The sequence below is a fragment of the Balaenoptera physalus genome (assembly GCF_965194825.1).
Source record: "Balaenoptera physalus genome assembly, chromosome: 5".
NCBI lineage: Eukaryota > Metazoa > Chordata > Mammalia > Artiodactyla > Balaenopteridae > Balaenoptera > Balaenoptera physalus.
The window spans coordinates 49,034,631-49,054,253 of NC_138884.1; the positions used below are offsets into that span (position 1 = coordinate 49,034,631).

A 19,623-nucleotide genomic window follows, 5' to 3' on the forward strand; every position below is an offset into this window, starting at 1 on the left:
TGCTGTTAAAAGGGTTAGGGCAGGGGTGGTAGTGGTCCAAGGAAAGTAGCCTTGGGTAGAACTACTCCACTTGAGAGTAAAAGGTGCTGACACCAACAGAAGAATGTGCCAGTAAGAATGGGAATGGGGACTGGTACTGAAATCCATGTGCTTAAAATCAGGTCAATTTTCTGTTAGATTTCGACAACACTTTTACCAAACTGTCCATTCAAATAAATTAGTTTTTGCTGGTTTCTGTAAAAATACCTGTGGATTTGTTTGATGCTCTCCTTCGAATTTCTGTCACCATCAGTCGTGAGACTTGTGTTGTGAACTGCAGAAGATCAGAAAATTTTTCTGTCATTGTATTTGGCGGAGCATTTCCAAAAACCTGTGGATGAGAAAAACAATTTTGATACAGCATTGCCAACTTTCTTCTTTTATTATGTGCTTTTCAAGGTGTGGTATGACTTGAAAATCAAATAAAAGAAAGTATGCTTGCATAGTTACTTCAATCTGAATAAGTTTAAAACATAACTCTTTCAATAAATCCCATCTAACCACATTTTCTTATACATGTAAAATAATTTGTTGAATGAACGATTAAATAAACAAAATCTAAAAGCCAAAGACCAGTTATCTATAAAATTTAAATCAATCTTACTAATAAACTTTACAAAATATAATGTTCCTCTGAAGAAATCTAAATTAAGAATTTAGAGGAAAGTGGTAAGTTCCTTTGATGGTGAAAAGACATATCAGATGGTAAAAGCAGGGACTTATCTAATGCTAAGTCCTGGGCTGAATACGGAATTTACTAAACTCATCTTATACCTCAGAATTTCTGAATTCTAACCATAATAATTCCCAAAACAAGACTGTTAACGAAAAGACTAGAATAAAAATGAATGAGAGGGTCATGAAATACACTTGTCTTTACAAAAATCTACACTAGATGAACTTTAGAATAAATCACTCTTAAACTGGCATGGGTTCAGCAAAGAGAATGAAAAAAATAAAACCTGGACAGACTGTCATAGAAAAAGAAATAGTATTATAATAGCTATATAACTGGATGCATCCTGGAATATTGTTTTAAAAAATGTTTTTTATAGTAGGACATCCCTGGTGGCACAGTGGATAAGACTCCGTGCTCCCAATGCAGGTGGCCTGGGCTCGATCCCTGGTCAGGGAACTAGATCCCACATACATGCCGCAACTAAGAGTTCACAGAGGGCAACTAAAGAGCCAGCAAGCCACACTTAAGGAGTCTGCCTGCCACAACTAAGGAGCCCGCCTGCCGCAACTAAGACCCAGCGAAACCAAATAAATAAATTTTTTTTTAAATGTTCTTTATAGCTAAAAGAGAATTCTGTGTCTCCTAAAACTATTATGATAGCCCTCTATTGTAATATTAACTAAACAATATTTTGTATTCTTGTTATCTGTTCAAATGTCACTGCAAAGGGAGGAAACGTATCTTACCCGTCATTGTGTTCCTTGCCAAGCTAGCACCCTGCCTTTTATATGGCTGTTTGTTTGTATGCTGCCTGCCCCCACAACCAAATTCTAGAAAATGTTTAGGTAGCATGCAAGGACACAAATTATAATATGAGAATATAAACAAAAAGTAAGAAAAAAACCAGAAACAATCAAATAATAAAACCAAGGCTAAGGAGGTAAACTGGCGGGAAAAAAGTCTATACTTGCCATATTTTAGTCACGAATTTTGGCTCAAATATACAGGAGAGAAAACCTCGTGAATTACATGGTTCACAATGTCCTTAGGTAAGGAAAACATATATTTAACGAAGTACCTCTAGTCTTCATACCATAATGTAAAGATTTTCTCCAAGGATCCTAATAACAGGATACAACGTATAATATCCTTGTAATAGGAATGTTTCTTACACTCTTACAATAGACACCATGTTTCTTACAATCACCCTCAAATTGAGCTGAAAGTACCAAACAAATGATAAATCAGTTCTACAGGTTATACTTTTAGCCAGGTAGTCTGTTCTTTAACTTGACACACAATTTTAAATTATCTCAAAGAACAAACAAACTGTTCTTTTCAGGAACTCCTCAATAAATTGTTTTTCTGCTGAGATTTTGATAAATGTTATGTGCTTACAGTTAACCTATGTCGCCTGCTAAATACCCATAGTCTTTAACAAACAAATTGGAGATAGATTAGAAATTGAGAAGCCTCAATTTTAAATTCGAGCATACTTTCGAGGAGGAGAGATGCTACCTGTCACTCTCTCTTGAAGTTTTTATTAAATACGTTTCTGTGTCTTAGAAAAATAAAAAGAATGGCCAATTTATTGAACCAAAACTATCTCACAGACTTAAAAAGTATGCCCAGTAAGCACAGCCCTGTAAGACCACATTAACATCAAATCAAAGCAATTTGGTTACTAAAATCAACCTGGCTTGAAGTTCACAGTTGATTACGACAAAGTTTATTCATTCCTTTCTTTCCTCCTTTTCTTTTTTTTTTTTTGGCCCATATAAAAATAACATATTGCAACTCAAAGTGCATCTTTTAAAATAAACCATCAACTATCTTTATCAAATAAAATATCTACACCATTTGGTTTCTAGTGAGGAACGACACATGCTTGAATAGCCATTCTACTTTCACCCAGAGATGAATATGTAACTGGCTAATGAAGGTGTTTACAAAGCAATTGTATATTCTGCTCAGGCAATTATTAAGCCTTTTGACAAACTGATTTAAAGTAGATAAGTATTCCTATTATTCAGAATATAGTGACGTATATTTTGCTCCTAAGAATTATTAAGCACTATGTTATCCCTAAGAGTAAGGCAACTTCATAAAATAAATAGCTCTTTTCTTAGCATAAACATATGGTTATTCAAGCAGTCTTCATGCTGGGTGGATAATACGTTAAAAATCCAACTAACTTTTCATACAAATCCTGATATTTACAGCTTTATTTTCATAAGGAAATTTTTTTCAAAAGCTGTGTTGCTTGAATTGACCAAGCCAAATGTTACAGAAAAAGGACCATGTCCTACTTGCTAATCTGAAACGAACAACTACTTACTGCTTCTTTAACATAAACAATCTTTAATCTAGTGATCCAACACTACTGATTGATTCACTCTTTCATTTATTCACTCATAAATATTTACTGGTCTACTATATATGCCAGGCAATATTTGGAACCTTGAATACAAAAGTAAATAAAGAATTGTGAATACAAAGGCAAATAAAGCCAATATGATTCCAGTTCTCACGAATGTACATTTTAGCACAGGAGACAAAAGTGAAGTTATTTTAAAAATGAAAATTATGTTGGATAGTGATGCGTTATAAAGGAAGTAAACAGGGTAACTGAAAGGGAATGCCTGGAGTGAGAAAAGGTTATGAGAAACGCTCTCTGAGATGATGCTGACCCGGAAGGATGATACTGAATAATGAAAAAAGGTCACAATTCAAAGAGCCAAGGAACAAGGGTTCCGGGCAGTGAGAACTGTGCTAAGACCTCACCATGGGCAAGAGATTGGGAGCTTGAGAGATCAAAAGGCGGGGATGAAGCTGGAGTGTTTCCAATGAGAGGGGAAATGCAGCAAGAAAAGGCTGGAGAAGTACAGGGACTAAAACATGTATCTGGCATTTTAGATAATACTGAATGTGTAAGGCAGTAAAGAAAAGAGATTTTTTGGTGACTGACTTCAACAATTAAATCTAAAAATATTAGGTATGTATTCACCACCTTCCACAAATAGTGGGAAATAGACAGTGCTTCAATCATGCATGTAAATGTGCACCACAGAGGATGGAGCACAGAGCTGGGATTCACCTTCTCACCCACAGGGACCCTGGTCAAAATTTTCTGGTTCTTAGTTCCCTCGTCTGTTAAAGGGGAGAGTTGAGCAAGAGAACTGGTCGGTAATACACTCAACTCAGAGGGATGATTCTATAATAGACATGTGACATTCATTACCCAGATGAAAAAAGCAGTGCTGAGGAACAAAAAGCCTTCTAGCAAACTTAATAAAAATAACAACAATTATCATATAATGAGCCTTTACAGTGTGCCTAGGACTATTCAAATACTTGACATGTAATGTCATTCTAATCTCATGAAATCCTACACATTACTCCCATTTTACAGAAAAAGAAATTAAGGGTTAGAGAAGGTAGATGCCAGGAGATGGTGGAGAGAGAATTCAAAACTAGGTCTGTCTGATTCCAAGCTGTGCTCTTAGTCACCTAGTAATATACTGTCTGAATTAAACTTCGCAGGAACCCTATCACTATACCTTTGCACAGTGTTCACTTTATGAGGGAATTAAGCACAGCTCGACTTTTTAGAAGGGTCATTTTAAATATCCACCTAAATAAATTTCAGAAAATTTCCTGGCTGCTCCTCAACTAAAATATTTTTGGTATACTCAGGGGGAACAAATGAATGGTGTTGTATAATGGCATGCAGGAAGCAGTGGCTCAATATATATTTGTTACCGAATGAAGCTATTCAGTAAAATTTTATTAAATATTAGTAAAAGAGAGGTAGGAATTTTTACACAGTTTTCTAAAATGGTGTCTTTTTTCCCCTATATATACTAATATCTAAAATTAAGTTACAGAGTATATGAATGATTTGATATATCTAACAGATTTTGAAAATTGACAGTGAAGATGTAATTGCATTTACCAATTAATATAAATCATTACATTAACACTTACAGTCTTCTTGTTCCTAAGGACCATGAACTTGCAGGAGAAGACAATGAGAAGGCGTATCTCAGTCCCTCTCTCTCCTTCTAGGGTACGCCTGCCTCAAGAGAACATGTACTCTCATCTGCTCTGAGTGTGGCTTGCCCACTTTTGCCAATGACTGGGTAAGTAAGCTTAACCATATCAAGGGTGAAACTAGCAAGTCCTTTGTTGCACAGACCTAAGCTCCATTCTCCAATATTGGTACTATGCAATAAGTAACAAAGCTGTATATTTGTAAACATAAGCCTCATATATGCAAAGAGTTCATCTGTCTGACTCTTGATCTATCTCACATTTGGTTCTGAACTTGAGTATCCTTCCTCTAAAGCCAACAATTTAAAAAGTAAAGGTTACTTGTGAGGGATAAAAAAAAAGAGACACTGGATTCAACTTAGATGTTTCTTGAATATAAATTAGAAGCAAATTCAAAAACAAGAGGAGTCTCTAAAAGAAGATCCAGTTAGTAAATATTATATTTTAACATACACAATTTAGTATGATAACATACACCAAGGTAATTAACAATGGCAGTTAACTTTTAGATGACTAAAATGCTATTCATTTTTTAATACGTTTAAATGAAGTATTCTTTTCTGTAAGCTCTTGTTCTTGGGACTAAAGGTTAATTATTTTTAAGAATGCTGATTAAATATTATCCAGCTATTCTCAGACCTCAGCATCATCTTTCAGTTTGAGAGAGCTGGTGAGAAGGAGGACACCAGCAGCGCCCGTGCAGCACTGTGATGAAGAGCACAAGGGGCAGCCGAAGAGCCCAGCACGAGTCCTGGCCCAGAAAAGGGGCTCAGCACGCGCCATTTCTCAACCTCGTGTCTCTTACAGGCCAAAACCACACACTGAAATAACAGTACGGAGCACACTTTAAAAACGATTCTGTAGACGGATGTCCATGTCTAACTGTAATATGGTTTATTTGCCATTTGGCATGAATCAAACAGTCTCAAAAATCAAGAGTACGGTTCATTTTTGGCAATCGTGGCAGGAAGTCTGGAGCCATACTGAGCTATTCATTCATCCAAGCTATTTCTTACTAGTGGAGAATGTTCAAGTATAAGTTGTCAAACATTAAATAAATATGGTTATCTATTTCAAAATTTAATGGATGTGGTGTCTTATCTAAGGACAATTTTAGTTTGTTAATGATAGGCCAATGAATATAATCTATATGTTTTAAATTGGTCACAATAGTCCAGAAATAACTTTCTTTTCATTAGTTAAAAGTTGATAAAGGAAAAGAACCTGAAAAAGAATATATATATGTATATATGTATAAAAAGAATATATATATAACTGAATCACTTTGCTGTACACCTGAGACTAACACAACATTGTAAATCAACTATACTTCAATAAAAAAATTAATTAATTTAAAAAAACGCTAACCACCATCTGACAATGCAGGGTTGCCACAAACCTTTAAATTGTAAAAACTGCAATAAAGTGAAGCACAATAAAACAGAAAAAAAAAGAGTTGAATGAACCTTTATGATATTTAAATCACTCATTGTATTAGAGGTTTAAGGCAATGCATATGTATATGCTTTTAATCAGCGAACTAAAAACTTCTGACCTGAAACAATAGAGACTCATGGCAACACTGAACACAACAGAACTAAGACAAACAGTCTAAGCAATAGAGAATAATCACTAAAGCAACTCAAATCTTCTAAAAAAAAAAAAACAAACCCCAAAACCCTCAAGTATCTGTTTGATTCTTCTAGTCTAAGACTCACTTGAATTGACTGTGGAAGCTTAACTGATGAAATACATGGGACACATATGCAGGATATTAGTTATTAATCTATATTAATAGCTGAGAATAACAATTGTCCTAACTACTCTTAACATTATCATCACCTTGTCAGTGTTTATGAATCTGAGAGAAGGAATTTATCTCAAATTACTTAATAGCCAGTAGGACACTGTGACACTGAAGTAAAACAAAAACATTAAAATTAAAAAAACAAAACAAAACCAACTTCCTAGAACTGGTTGCAATAAAAATTAATGACTGTTATCTCAACAGGGCTTGAAAAAATAGCTTGTCCATAATCAGTTCTCTCCCAATTTCAAAACAGCTATCTTAAACCTTTCCCTACCTCTCCTCATATTCCTACTCTATCATCCCCTCCCCTCCCTCACTCTCAGCCTTTTATCTCATAGATTAAAAAGTGAACATCCTCTGCTCTGTTCCTATGGTATCCCACCCAATTCCACGAGTGATATGTGAATTAGTCTCTCTTACTATGCTCTGTCTCTCTACTCCTGCCCTTCTTGCTTTACCAGCCCAGCAAATCTCAGTCCCATCTATCTGTCTTTTCTACTTCTACACACATGCTGCTTCGTAACTGAATGAGAAAAATCACACGCCTGCATGGATAAGATCCAGTACAAATCTACTATCTCCAACCTTCACTGAGCCCTCAATTCTCTTTAAGTCTTTTATTGTCCCTTTCAACTATCCTTCTCGATTCTCTTTCATTAATATTCCAAACCGTCACCATTCCCTAAAGTCTCCTACTCGACCTACTTACTCCAGACTCTTAACAGACCACATCTTCTGTTGATAACTATAAGAAACTGAGGTCATCAAGCAAGATCTTATTCAACTTTCCACTACCTTCACTACAAATCTGTGCTCACACCCAACAAGACATGCTCTCCTGCAGCGTGCGGTGTCTCTTGTTCAAGGCTCACTCACCCACCTGTAATTTGACTCTATGCTCAATTTCACTGTCTTAAAAATTTCCAGTTTCCCCCTCTGCTGGTTTCCTTCCTTCTCTTCATGAGCATGCCTGGATCTCTCCCATTTTTAAAAACAAAGCAAAACACCAGAAATATACAAACACAAACCCCCTGTTGCCAAATTCACCTCCATCAATCTCTTTTGTCCTCTCTTCTTTCACATTTCTACAAGCTGAGTCCATACTGTCTCTTCTCATCTCCCATTCACTGCTCAACTCACTGCTTTCTGGTGCTGCCGTTCTAGTAACTTTCAAACTGGCAAATCTCATGCACATTTTTCAGTCTCCATCTTACTGGGTCTCTCTAACGTACAGGACGGTGTTGACTGCTCTCCTCCTTCTTGCAACTTTTATCTCTTGAGTTCCGTAACCAGCCTCTCCTGATTCTTTCTGTACTGCTACTGACCCATTCCTGTTCTGTATCCTTTATGGGTTCCCCTTCTTTCACTAAACATTCATATTCTCCATGGTTCATCCTTAGCATACTACTCATGGGGCAGCAGGAGGCACGAGTAATGTCTTATCCCCTTCCAGTGTTCCAACTACCACATCTCTGCAGTAGTCCCCAGAGTCCCTCACCTGAGCTTCTAACTGCCTACTGAATACCTCCACCTGGGAAGCTCACAAATATCAACAGTTTGGACTCAATGTCCCAAACTGAATCTGTCCCCTATACCTCTCCTTCTCAGCTACTAGGAAAAATATCCACCCAGTTTCCCAAATTAGAAACCCAAGAGACAGCCTTGCTTTGGTCCCTTCTCCTTTCTTATTCTATTGCTTAGAATACTTCATTGGCTCTGCATACCTCTGAGAAAAATTATTAGCACTTAATATGATATAAAACCTGTCATGATGTGCCTCCTATCAAACTTGACAGTCTTTTATGTTTTTACCCTTCCTTGACATAATGTCAACTTCTTGGACCACTTATAGATGCTAGCACACATCAAAATGTTTGTAGCCTTTATCTTGATTCATGCTTTAACTTCTTACTCTAATTACCTTCTTGGTTAATGTAGCTCAGTTAGTTCCAAGCTGGCTAATGCATATCTTTTAAGGACTCAAGAATCACATCACATTCTCAAGGGAGGCTCCCCTTCCCTGATCCCCACAGACTTTCAGATAACTTTCTTCTCAGGGGTGCCATAATACTCTGCTGTGTCTCTAATACTACATTTCTTTGTTATTCCATTATCTGTTTATGTGTTTATCTCTTCTCCAACAGAAATACATGTTTATCTTCCTCATGACACTTCTGATTCACAAAACTGGACTGTATCTTATCTCAGAACTCCAATGTAGAGCACACTGTCTATTTGTTTGACACATATTTACTGAATGAATCCGTAATGCACAATAACAGAATAAATGAAGAGACAAGCAAACAAATAAACATAGAATATGTAGAGTCTATCCCTCTTCTCTGTTGTCAAATTAGCCTTTGGCTTGGTGTGAGTAACACATAAACTAGATGTATTTCAGCATATATTCAATATGAAATTATTTCAGCATAAATAGTTTATAATCTTTGCTTCACCTTGTAATGTCTTTATTTTTAATGCCATAACAACAGTAACAATAATAGACACAAGTTCCCTAAGACAAGCATTTGTTAAGTGCTTTAAGTACATTATCTTACTTAATCTTCATACCAACCCCACAAGGTAGATATTCTTATTTTACAGCCCAGAAACTGAAGGTGACTGCTCCTCCCAAGTGCAGTACACACCTGGAGGTCTAACCCCTAGAGAGGAACAACCAAGAACACTGATAGGTGCAAACTGGAGATTAAGTGGAAGTCTATCTACTGAATATGAAACATCAGTCTTGTTCCTCAACTTAGCTTTAAGAAAACACTAGCAAGTATATATGCTCCAGGCAGGAGACTGGAAAACACCCCTTCCTGGAATATCAACATATCCTAGGCTAACGAATCTCTGCATTTTATCCAGCCAGATCATCCTACCACTGGAAAAGTCTAACCCCTGCACCCGTACTTTCCAATTAGTGTTTCAATACCTCATTCCTAAATATCAGTGTATAGACAATTATCACCAGACATCTGGAGACTACTCTAATATGAAATAATATAAACAAAGAAAAAACAGTAATTTGGAGCAAATAACAATGAAAGAAGCATAAGAAAATTTGAAAAAGCTTTAATATTTTCAGAGGGATGAGGAGATATTGCAGAATTTTAAATTAATAAAGAAGAATTCAAGGAAGTTAAAAATATGATAGCACAAGGTTAATCCAGAAGAGTTAATATTTGATTGATAGAGTTGCAGAAAAAGGGAACATATAAAACAAAGGGAAGAATATTAACAAAGAAATATTTCAAAATATTTTCCCAGAACTGAAAAGTACAAGTTTGCAGATTAAGAAGGTTCATCATGAAGCCTCAATAAAATTTCAAAATAATGAGAAGAAGAACCTAGAAAATTTCAGACAGAAAGACTAACAGACACAGAGAGCAAACAATAAAGAGATCAAGTGAGACTTTGGGGGGGAGACAATGAGTCACAGATGCAGGGAAAAGAGAAAGACATGGGAGGGGAGAAACAAGGAAAGAGAACTGGGGGGTCGGGGGGAGAGACAGAGACCAAGAGAGGGGAACAGAGAGAGACGGGGAAAAGAGACACAGGGAGAGACAGGCAGAGATGGGGAGAAACAGACAGAAACAGGAAGGGAAGGAGAGAAAGATAGGGGAAGGCCAGAGATAGGTCTAAGGAGAGAAAAAGAGAGATGGGGGAGAAAAAGAAAGAGACAGGAGGAAAGACAGAAATTGAGACAGTTATGTTACAAAGTCTGGGGAAAACAAGTTCTATAAGAGTGGCAAAATAGTGGTGGTTTGCTATAAGGTTCATCTATGAATAATATTTACAGCAGGGTCAGTAGACTGTAAGCACTGAATCTTATTTAAACAAATGGTATTATTGTATGGAAAGGATAAGGAGGAGGGCAGCATGTGTAAGTGAATGTATGTGTGTGCACGCTTTGGAGGGATGGGAAGTTTAAAAAAAAAGCTAATTCTCCTATTTCTCAGTAAGAAGTCAATTAAAACTGAATAATCACGACAGCAGTAAAAGTACTGTATGTTATATAAAAGCTGAAAGAGCTAAAAGTGGCAGCAACAATTAGCAGTGGAGAGCAGCAGGGCCCTATAAGCCTGTGGAAGTACTTGACTTTTTAAACTATGTACATATACATCTTTGATAAAAATTTTAAAATTATTTTAAAAATCCCCACTAAGATTGCTACATGTGATCAACTTGACAAAATGCATTAAAACATTAGCTCAATTTTGACCCTCTAGAGCCTATAACTATCCTCTTGCAAGTTCTCTTATAGAAAATCCACCAAATAACAAAATAAACTGAGATGATTCTTCAAAGCACAAAAAGCACTTGGGCGACTGCACCATTTGATGCCATAAATCATCACTTAAAAAGATAATAGAAATAACATAAGTGGTAATTTACAACCTATCCCTCTTCCAAGTGTCAACCATTAGAAGAACATTTTACAAAATGCTCGCAATCTTCCTTTTATCTGCTAGAACTAAGAGGAGTTCATTCTGACCAGATCTCACATCAAATCACCTTATAGCAAATTGAAAGGAAGGAATCAAGCTTCTTAAAAATTAATTCATTCTATCATTTTTTTTTTTCCCATCTGTGACTAATTATAACCTCAAGATTCCTGCAGTACCACCCATCATAGAAGGCGTGTGCTTGGCAACCTGGACTCACCCTGTTAAACACTGGCAGCATCATGTACAGTTTCTCTTCTTGTTCCTTCTGAGTCATGTGCCGGGGAGGATGGCACAACTCCGTGAAGAGTCGGCGGAGGTGCATCAGTCCTAAGGCGTTGTCTTGCGGGCTGCACTCCTCCTGCCTCGGCCGCCCCATGATCCTCTTCACCATATTCATCTTGGCTGGTTGGTGATAAACACTTCTAATTCTGTAGGAAGATGTTCATACAGTCAAAATGTCATCGTCTTGACCAGGTCAAGCACGCACGGAGCTCATTAAAAGCCAGAAAAACAAAAAAATTCTGCCTAAAATATTTTTTCTACTTTTTGAACAGAAAAGGTAGAGAGGCAAAGCTAATTCTGATAAATCTCCCTAGATGACAAGTTAGGAATTATGCCACTCAGTGTTCCTTACCGGCTTTGCCACAATTTGTGTAAAATGTAAAACATTAAATGTAAAAAATTAATTGTTGCTGGATGAGCAACAAACATTTCCAAGTTAGTCATAACAAGTTCAACAAATAAAGGGATCATAAATCTTATAATTAATATGTTGTTTAATAGTTGACTATATGGAAAAAGAATAAAAGAACAGAAAATTCACCCTCACTTCAAAACATCCAAACAACTGAAAAAAACAAACAAAAACCCCCACAAAGTTTTCTGTTTTTAATTATTTAACTTTTTTTGTAGATGAAGGATTACACTTGGGATAGTCCTCACTGAAGAGCTGTAGTTTGAAACATGCAAATTAAATGAAATGATACCCTCCAATATATTATAAATCATAAGAAAAAAAGTGAAAATTGTCATATAACTTAAGACTTTTTTCAAACTATAGTTTGAAACCCTTTGGCAGGTCCTGTTAATTCATTTAATAGATCATGACAAGCAATTAAAAAAAGAAGTAAAATATAATATTGTAAATCAACTATACCTCAATAAAAATATTTTTAATGAAATAGAAGATACTGGAATACATGTAGTAAGGGCAATTATTATTTCATGAAACTTATTTTAGGTAAGGGTGTATTCATGTGTATTGAATCACAATGTAAAATGTATGTATCCCTGGCTAGAGCTGCAGTTAAGAAATAAGTAAACCAATCACTGGGTGAGAACATACACCAGAATCAATAACACTAAGCTTTCAGAAAGCATCATCAGCCCTTTTCAACCACCATGAACTGTGCCAGCAATTAGCTAATTTCAGACACAAAAACAGGATATCTTACAAAAGGAACCAGGAAGGCTGGTTCAGACACTATGGATATACTGAACTTGAGTAAAAGGCAATTTTGCTTTCTAATCTGTAGAAAGGCAGGAATAATCTGAAAATTAATTTTTAATTTTGCCACATAAGCCAGCATGGCATTTCTTAAGAAATGAGAGACCACTGCAAAGCTAGAGGTTTATTTACTAAACATCTGTCTATTGATTTTTTAAAACCATTAAGAAGAACTAGCATATTAAATATGCTTGTCCTTGAGAATTTTGAGTGGATTGCATGTTTGCCTGCGGGCACACGTTTATGCATTCTAGCTTGACTGCAACAGGAGGCCACCTGTGACTCATCACAGGTGAGAAGCAGGAAAACACCCTGCCGAAGGCTGGTCTGCGCCAAGGGACCTCTGTGCAAGGAGCACTCAATACTGCTAAGGTGTCCAGTAGTGGGGAAGAGTGCTCAGACCACAGGCACAGGGCCAAGGAGACCCTCTGAACTACAGAATGACAAGTGAAAGTCAGTCCGGTTCAAACTTGTTTCATATTTCATTCTCGGAAAAATGTGTAAGTTCTCCAAGTATAAATTATAAAGATTTCAACAAATACATTCAAACAGCCTACTATATGCTGGTATTTTTCGCCCTGGAAACCCCCAGGACAAAAATAAAATTTGAAGTTAACTATAAAACTTGCATAAATTAGCTAACACTTTAGATTACACATAGATCTGCTCTTTTTCCTTAACCCATAGCTTCAGTTCATAATCTAAAGCGTGTGTACAGGATTTACAGGATTCATGATCCTCTAACACTTCAAAAAACATTTTATAGAGATCTCCAGCTTTCAAAGAGGTCTATGTCATTAAAAAGCCAAGCCTCAATCTTTATTTATAGAGTGTCAAAGCACTTTCAGACCATTTCCTTTGGTCCTCATTCCAACTTAAGCAAGGGGGCTGAGGAGGGGATTAATTCTACCTTTTTGTCAGGCCTCAAGAACAATTTGCTCAAAATCTCACAATGAAAAAGAACTTAATGAGAATCCAGGACTCCCACCTCCTGGTTCAGCCCTTCCTGCTTACTTATATTCGTGTGCCTATTTTAAATTACAACATTTTTGGCAACTGTGACTCTAGAATATTTATTTATTTAGTATCAAGTTGCAGTTAAAACGCAAAAGAAATCTGTTTGACTTTTCTGAAGATACACTAATCAATTATCAGTAAACACACACACATAATCACACAAAGACAGACATTCACTAGATGTAAATCAAGCTATCGTACCACCGTTATTTTATATTTGTCAGATACAAAGGGATATATTGGGTTCGCCAAAAAGTTCGTTTGGGTTTTTCCGTAAGATGGTATGGAAAAGCCTGAACGAACTTTTTGGCCAACCCAATATATCAATCAGCTAAATGGGTTTACTGGTATTTCTCGATTACTCAGATAATCTCAGTACTGGGGAAAAAAATTCAGATTCCTCCTTTTCTCCTAATTTACCAAGAAACACTTAAGCATATCAGATTGCTGACTCATTGTTTTGTCTGCACTTCAATGTTTGTAACTTAAAGTATAATTCAGACCAAGAACTATCATGTTTAAAGTACCCTTCAGCAGTGAAAGAGCAGAAAAGAATGGGTACTTCTTGGTGAAATCTGTACCAACACGTCCATTTAAGATAGGTAACTTCAGGTGAAAGGCTCTTAATTCCCTTGAATCTTGGGTTTTTCTCACCCGTAAAATCTTTCCTCATAGGCTTTTTGTAACGCATACATAAAATAACATCATTTCTATAAAGTGCCAAACACACTAATTATGTTCAACAATTTTTAAATTTCTTCCTTCAGCTTGATCATGAAACATTTAATTTCTTTTCATTTACATTTTTCGTTATTTAAGCAAGTAAGGCAAAGGAAAGAGTGTGGGCCCTTACAGTACTATGTTTTAGAGACTTACAAAATGATAAATAAAAAATTAAGGGAAAATTTATTTCTTAGTTAGATGCTCGATAAGAGGTTTCTAAAGCAATACAGAAGAGATAGGCAAAATTTAATAATACTGAGGACAAATCATAGAAGGATTATTTTGGGGGTAATGTTATCAGGGATTTTCAAAATATTTACAAAGATTATTGTGCATAAGAACTAGTTTTCTAATGCAAACTCTATTTTGTTTCACAAGAGAAAAGTGTTTGTACTGCCAACAGGGGGTTATTTAAATAGCAATGAGATAATTATTGCAATGAGCCCAGACAGTATTTCTTATTCTAATCTCTTGTGTTAAAGCTTAAAAATCCTCTGGAAATGCTTGAAAAACTGTTTAAGTCCTTTAAACAGTCTGCCATTATTTAAATTATAGAACAAGTAAATAGCCTAAATTTGTAAAAATATATTTGCCAAGTAACTAATGGCCTTTGAGTAGCTCAGCTAAAAACTTAAAATAGCTTTTCTAAGTTAACTCCTTAATTCCACAAGAGAAGAAATAAATAGCTCACAGGACTGAGGGAAAATCTTACAGTTTCATCAAAGAATTATAAGTAATTCCTCAGGTTTTTAATTTTTTCTTAAACTTTCTGGGGAAAAAGATCCTATTTTTTTCTTACATTGTGAAGAGCAAAGGCAAAACTTACACTTTTTAAGAATGAAGGCAGAACTCTGAGAGGCTCCCAAAAAACTGTGTATATAACCCAGCAATCTAACCCATACATTGAAAAAGAACTACTAATACAGTCCTGAATTAGAATTTAAAATTTCTACCTGCTGAAACATTGTTTTTGCCTTTCAAGAACTGTCATATCAGATTTTAGCCCCACCTATGAGATATGACAAGATCAGCCATCTCATTTCTATGGCAAAATACTTAAGACCTATTCCCAACATCCTTCACCCTTCTGACCCCATCGGTGAACTCATCATCCTACACATATACTGAACTGGACAATTTCTCAAAACATCTTTTTCAGTGTGCTTAATTTTCTCTCCTCACAGACGAAAGGATATTCCAAATCCAAAAGCAACTTGCCTCCATTTAAGGACACTTCATTTAGATATGATTTCCAATCATGAGTAGCCACTACTGACATCTCCCTGACACCTTTCTCAAACCCCTCCTCCTACGGCCCTTGCTGCTGTTTTGGGAGTCCCAAAGGCACATTTACCCCAATAGTTACATGACAGTTATTTGATATGATTAAAATAGTACAATTAAATATTACAGGGGCTTCCCTGGTGGCACAGTGGTTCAGAATCTGCCTGCTAATGCAGGGGACACGGTTTCAAGCCCTGGTCTGGGAAGATTCCACATGCCGCAGAGCAACTAGGCCCGTGAGCCACAACTACTGAGCCTGCGCGTCTGGAGCCTGTGCTCTGCAACAAGAGAGGCCACAATGGTGAGAGGTCCACGCACCGCGATGAAGAGTGGCCCCCGCTTGCCGCAACTGGAGAAAGCCCTAGCACAGAAACGAAGACCCAACATAGCAATCAATCAATCAATAATCTTTAAAAGAAAAAAAAAATTATATTACAGGATAAACTTTTGTAGGCTGACCAGAGATTCTCCAGCATTCTCTGAAAGTGTATCTTTATAAGAAAATGTGTTTAAAATTTTGTATGAAAGACCTGTAAAAGAATTTTTGTAGCACGATGCTTCTGTAAGCTGTGACTGCGTACTACTGACACATTTTGCGTTATACCTGTATCTCCACTAACCTCTAGTTCAAGTCATTCAGCTCTGTGAATGTATCAGTATCCTCAGTGGATGGATGGCACAGAGCAGGGAGACTAACCTCAGGAGTGAAGTGCATATAAGTAGGCCTAGAACTTTCAGGGCAATATCCTAGACCTATCAGCACTAGGAATTTCTCTATTTCTGAAATTGCAAGTTTTGAAATCTTACTCTGAGATCTTAACTTTCAATCCACCTGCCTTTCCCACTCCCTAAATCTGTGGTCTTCACTGGAATCGCTTATTCCTCTTAACTTTTCCCAATTCTACTCCTCAGATGATGTGACGTTCAATCTCTTCAAGACATTAACAACTGTACCTTCAGTTCTCCTGTACTCCTGCCTATACATATTTCCAACTAGTACCCATGCCTGGATGAATTCAACCACACAATTTCTCCATTTCTAATTTTGGGTTGCTGGATACTGTGGAGAAAATTCTACAATTCCGCAGACTGCTTACAACATAAATTTTGATTTTTCTAAAATTATTATTTTCATAAATAAAAACTAATAATTCCAAATGGATTAAAGATCTAAATGTAAACAGACAGTAAAACATTGGAAGCAAATATAAAAGGAAATACTTATAATTTAGGGTAAATTCTTCTTAAAAGGAAAAAAAGACATTTATAGCTAAAAATACCACAAAGTTAAAAGACAAGCAACAAAAAAAACAAAAATAATAGCACCTTTTAACAAAGCATTAATAATGAGACTACCCATGGAACTCTTAAAATCAACAACACAATAACAAAATAAGAATTGAATAGAAATAGACTATCCCCTGTAAAAATACTATACATATGAAATGCAACACAACGCACATATAAAAAGGCACTTAAAAATCTCTAATAATCAGAGAAATGCAAATAAAAACAAGTACAACTATTTGCTCAGTTTGGCAAAAAATTGATAGGATTTACAAAATATATACATAGTAAGAATAGAAAAAATTGAAATGTACACACCTTGTTGAATTAGCAGCCTTTTTTAGGGCAATCTCATAGCATCAACATACCTACTCTTTCTTCTAGTGATACCTCTTCCAGGAAGCTGTCCTAGAGCAATACTCACAGTACAAGACAGTTTACTGCATTATATGTTGTTATAATTGTTTATAATAACAAAAAATCAGAAATAGCCTAGTCCTTTAATAGATGAATAGGCAACTCATGGTACACCTGTATTATGGAATAGTACAATTCTTAAAAGTTAGGAGGAAAAAAGAAGTTAAATTTTAAAAAATCAGGATTTCAGCACCAAAATGTAAGGAGCTTAGAAGTCATCACTCCTGTACTTACACAAGAAACAGCTGAATAAACTGGAAACCAAGGATTTTTCTGGAACCCTCAGAGAACTGAGGTTGCAGGGCAAACTAATCCCTGAAATCTGGAGAGACAAGCAAATCCAGAAATTCACAGAGGAAATATGCTTATCTAGAACAGAAACCCCTGGAGCCATTAACTGGTGGGAACACTTAAATGATGAGTATGAAGAACTGCTAGAGGTTAACAGTGGGTTAGCATGAGAGGGAGAAACTCCTGGGGGCCACAGTCTTCAGGCTCTCACTGCAACTTTCCTGGGTTGCACTTCAAGGAACCCCACCAGATTCCTTCTCACAGAGATGTGGGAAAGACGCCCCTCCTCCTGGCTCTGGTTAAGAGGGAAGGGAAGCACAATCACTTTGAAATGTTCCCAGAGGATACTCTATAACAAAGGCCGACTTTCCAGGGTAAAAGACTATCTTAGCCTTGTTTCACCTGAGGGAAGGGCATCTCTCCCACCCCACCTCTTCCTCCCCCCCCTCCCCCACCAACCTTCCAGTCTCACCTAAGGGAGCTGAGGGAAGAAATAACCCTGGGGAAATACTTGTGAAGGTCACAGCCCAAGAGTTACAGGCCCACCAAAATAATGAGATTTAATCACAGGATTATAAAACAGTTCCCCTCTTCTACACTTTACAACCACCAACTGTGCTCTAAGAAAGAATCAAAAGGAAATGCAAGAAATCAACACTGTAGCACTGTAACAATTATGAAGAATGCTTTGATGAGCTCAGTAGTAGACTGGATATGGCCAAGGAAAGAATCAGTGAGCCTGAAGGTAAATCAGTAGAAGCTTCCAGAAGGAGAAGAAAGAGAAAAGGGAGGAGTGGCATATTTGAAGTAATAATGTCTAAGTACTTTGTAAAATTAATGACAGACACCAAACCACAGGTACAGAAAGCTCAGAGAATATCAAGATTAAATACCTAAAAGACTACATTTAGGCATATCATATTCAAACTATAGAAGGCCAAAGATAAGCAGAGACTCTTGAAAGGGAGTGGGGTGAGGGGGTAGGAGGAGGAGGAAAACCTTACCTATAAAAGGACAAGGACGAGTATTATAGTGGATTTCTCATCCAAAACGTTCAAGCAAGAAGAGAATGAAAGGAAATATTGAATATTTAAAATGTTGGAAGAAAAACCTGCCAGCCTAGAATTCTATATCCAATGAAATTATCCTTCAAAAGTGAAGGAAGAGGGACCTCCCTGGTGGTCCAGTGGTTAAAAAAATCTGCCTTACAATGCAGGGGACGCAGGTTCGATCCATTGTCGGGGAACTGGGATCCCACGTGCCACGGGGCAACCTCAGCCTGCACGCCACAACTACTGAGCTCACGCACCTCAACTAATGAGCCCACGTGCCCTGGAGCCTGCGTGCCACAACTAGAGAGAAGGCTGTGTGCCACAACGAAAGGTCCCGCATGTCTCAACAAAGATCCCACGTGGCACAACAAAGATCCCACGTGCCACAACTAAGACTTGATGCAGCCTAAAATAAATAAATAAATAATACATAAATCTTAAAAAAAAAAAAAAAGGTGGAGAAAGAATAAAGAATTTCTCAGACACTCAAAAAATGTGAAAGTATTGTGAGGTGACATGCCATACCAGAAATATTAATAGCTGTTTTGGGAGAAAAAAATGATACAGGTCAGAAAATTGTACAGGCATACTATGTTTTATTACGCTTCACAAATTGAGGTTTGTTTTTTCTTTGTTTGTTTTGTTTTGTTTTTACCAACTGAAGGTTTGTGGCAACCTTGTGTGGTCAGATGATGGTCTTCTAGGAATAAAGTATTTTTAAATTAAGGTATGTATACTTTTTTAGACATAATGTTATTGCACACTCAATAGACTACAGTACAGTGTAAACATAACTATTATATGCATTGGGGAACCAAAAAATTGGTGGGACTTGCTTTATTGAGGTGGTCTGGAATATCTCCAGGGTATGTCTCTATTTACATAATAAAGAGAAGGGTGTCAGAGAAGGAATAAATGAAGGTAAAATAAAGTTGTTTTATTATCCTTAACTTATCTAAAGATTGTTTTTAAAGTAATAATAGTGATAATGCATTGGGTGCTTAAAGTTT

General features: G+C 36.6%; 1 protein-coding gene across 11 annotated transcripts in view; it reads right to left on the minus strand.

Moving 5' to 3' along the window:
• Positions 1–19,623, minus strand: part of WDFY3 (WD repeat and FYVE domain containing 3) — a 270,532-nt gene that overhangs the window by 161,550 nt on the left and 89,359 nt on the right. For all 11 annotated transcript variants that reach the window (XR_014264054.1, XM_082463207.1, XM_082463215.1 and 8 more), the window contains 2 exons: positions 11,253–11,463; positions 247–370 (listed from right to left, as the gene is read on the minus strand). Coding sequence is in view for 10 of the 11 variants with exons in the window: in XM_082463214.1 (XP_082319340.1) it covers positions 247–370; positions 11,253–11,463 (335 nt within the window). In the remaining variant the exon portion in view is untranslated. The remainder of the gene's footprint in view (positions 1–246; positions 371–11,252; positions 11,464–19,623) is intronic.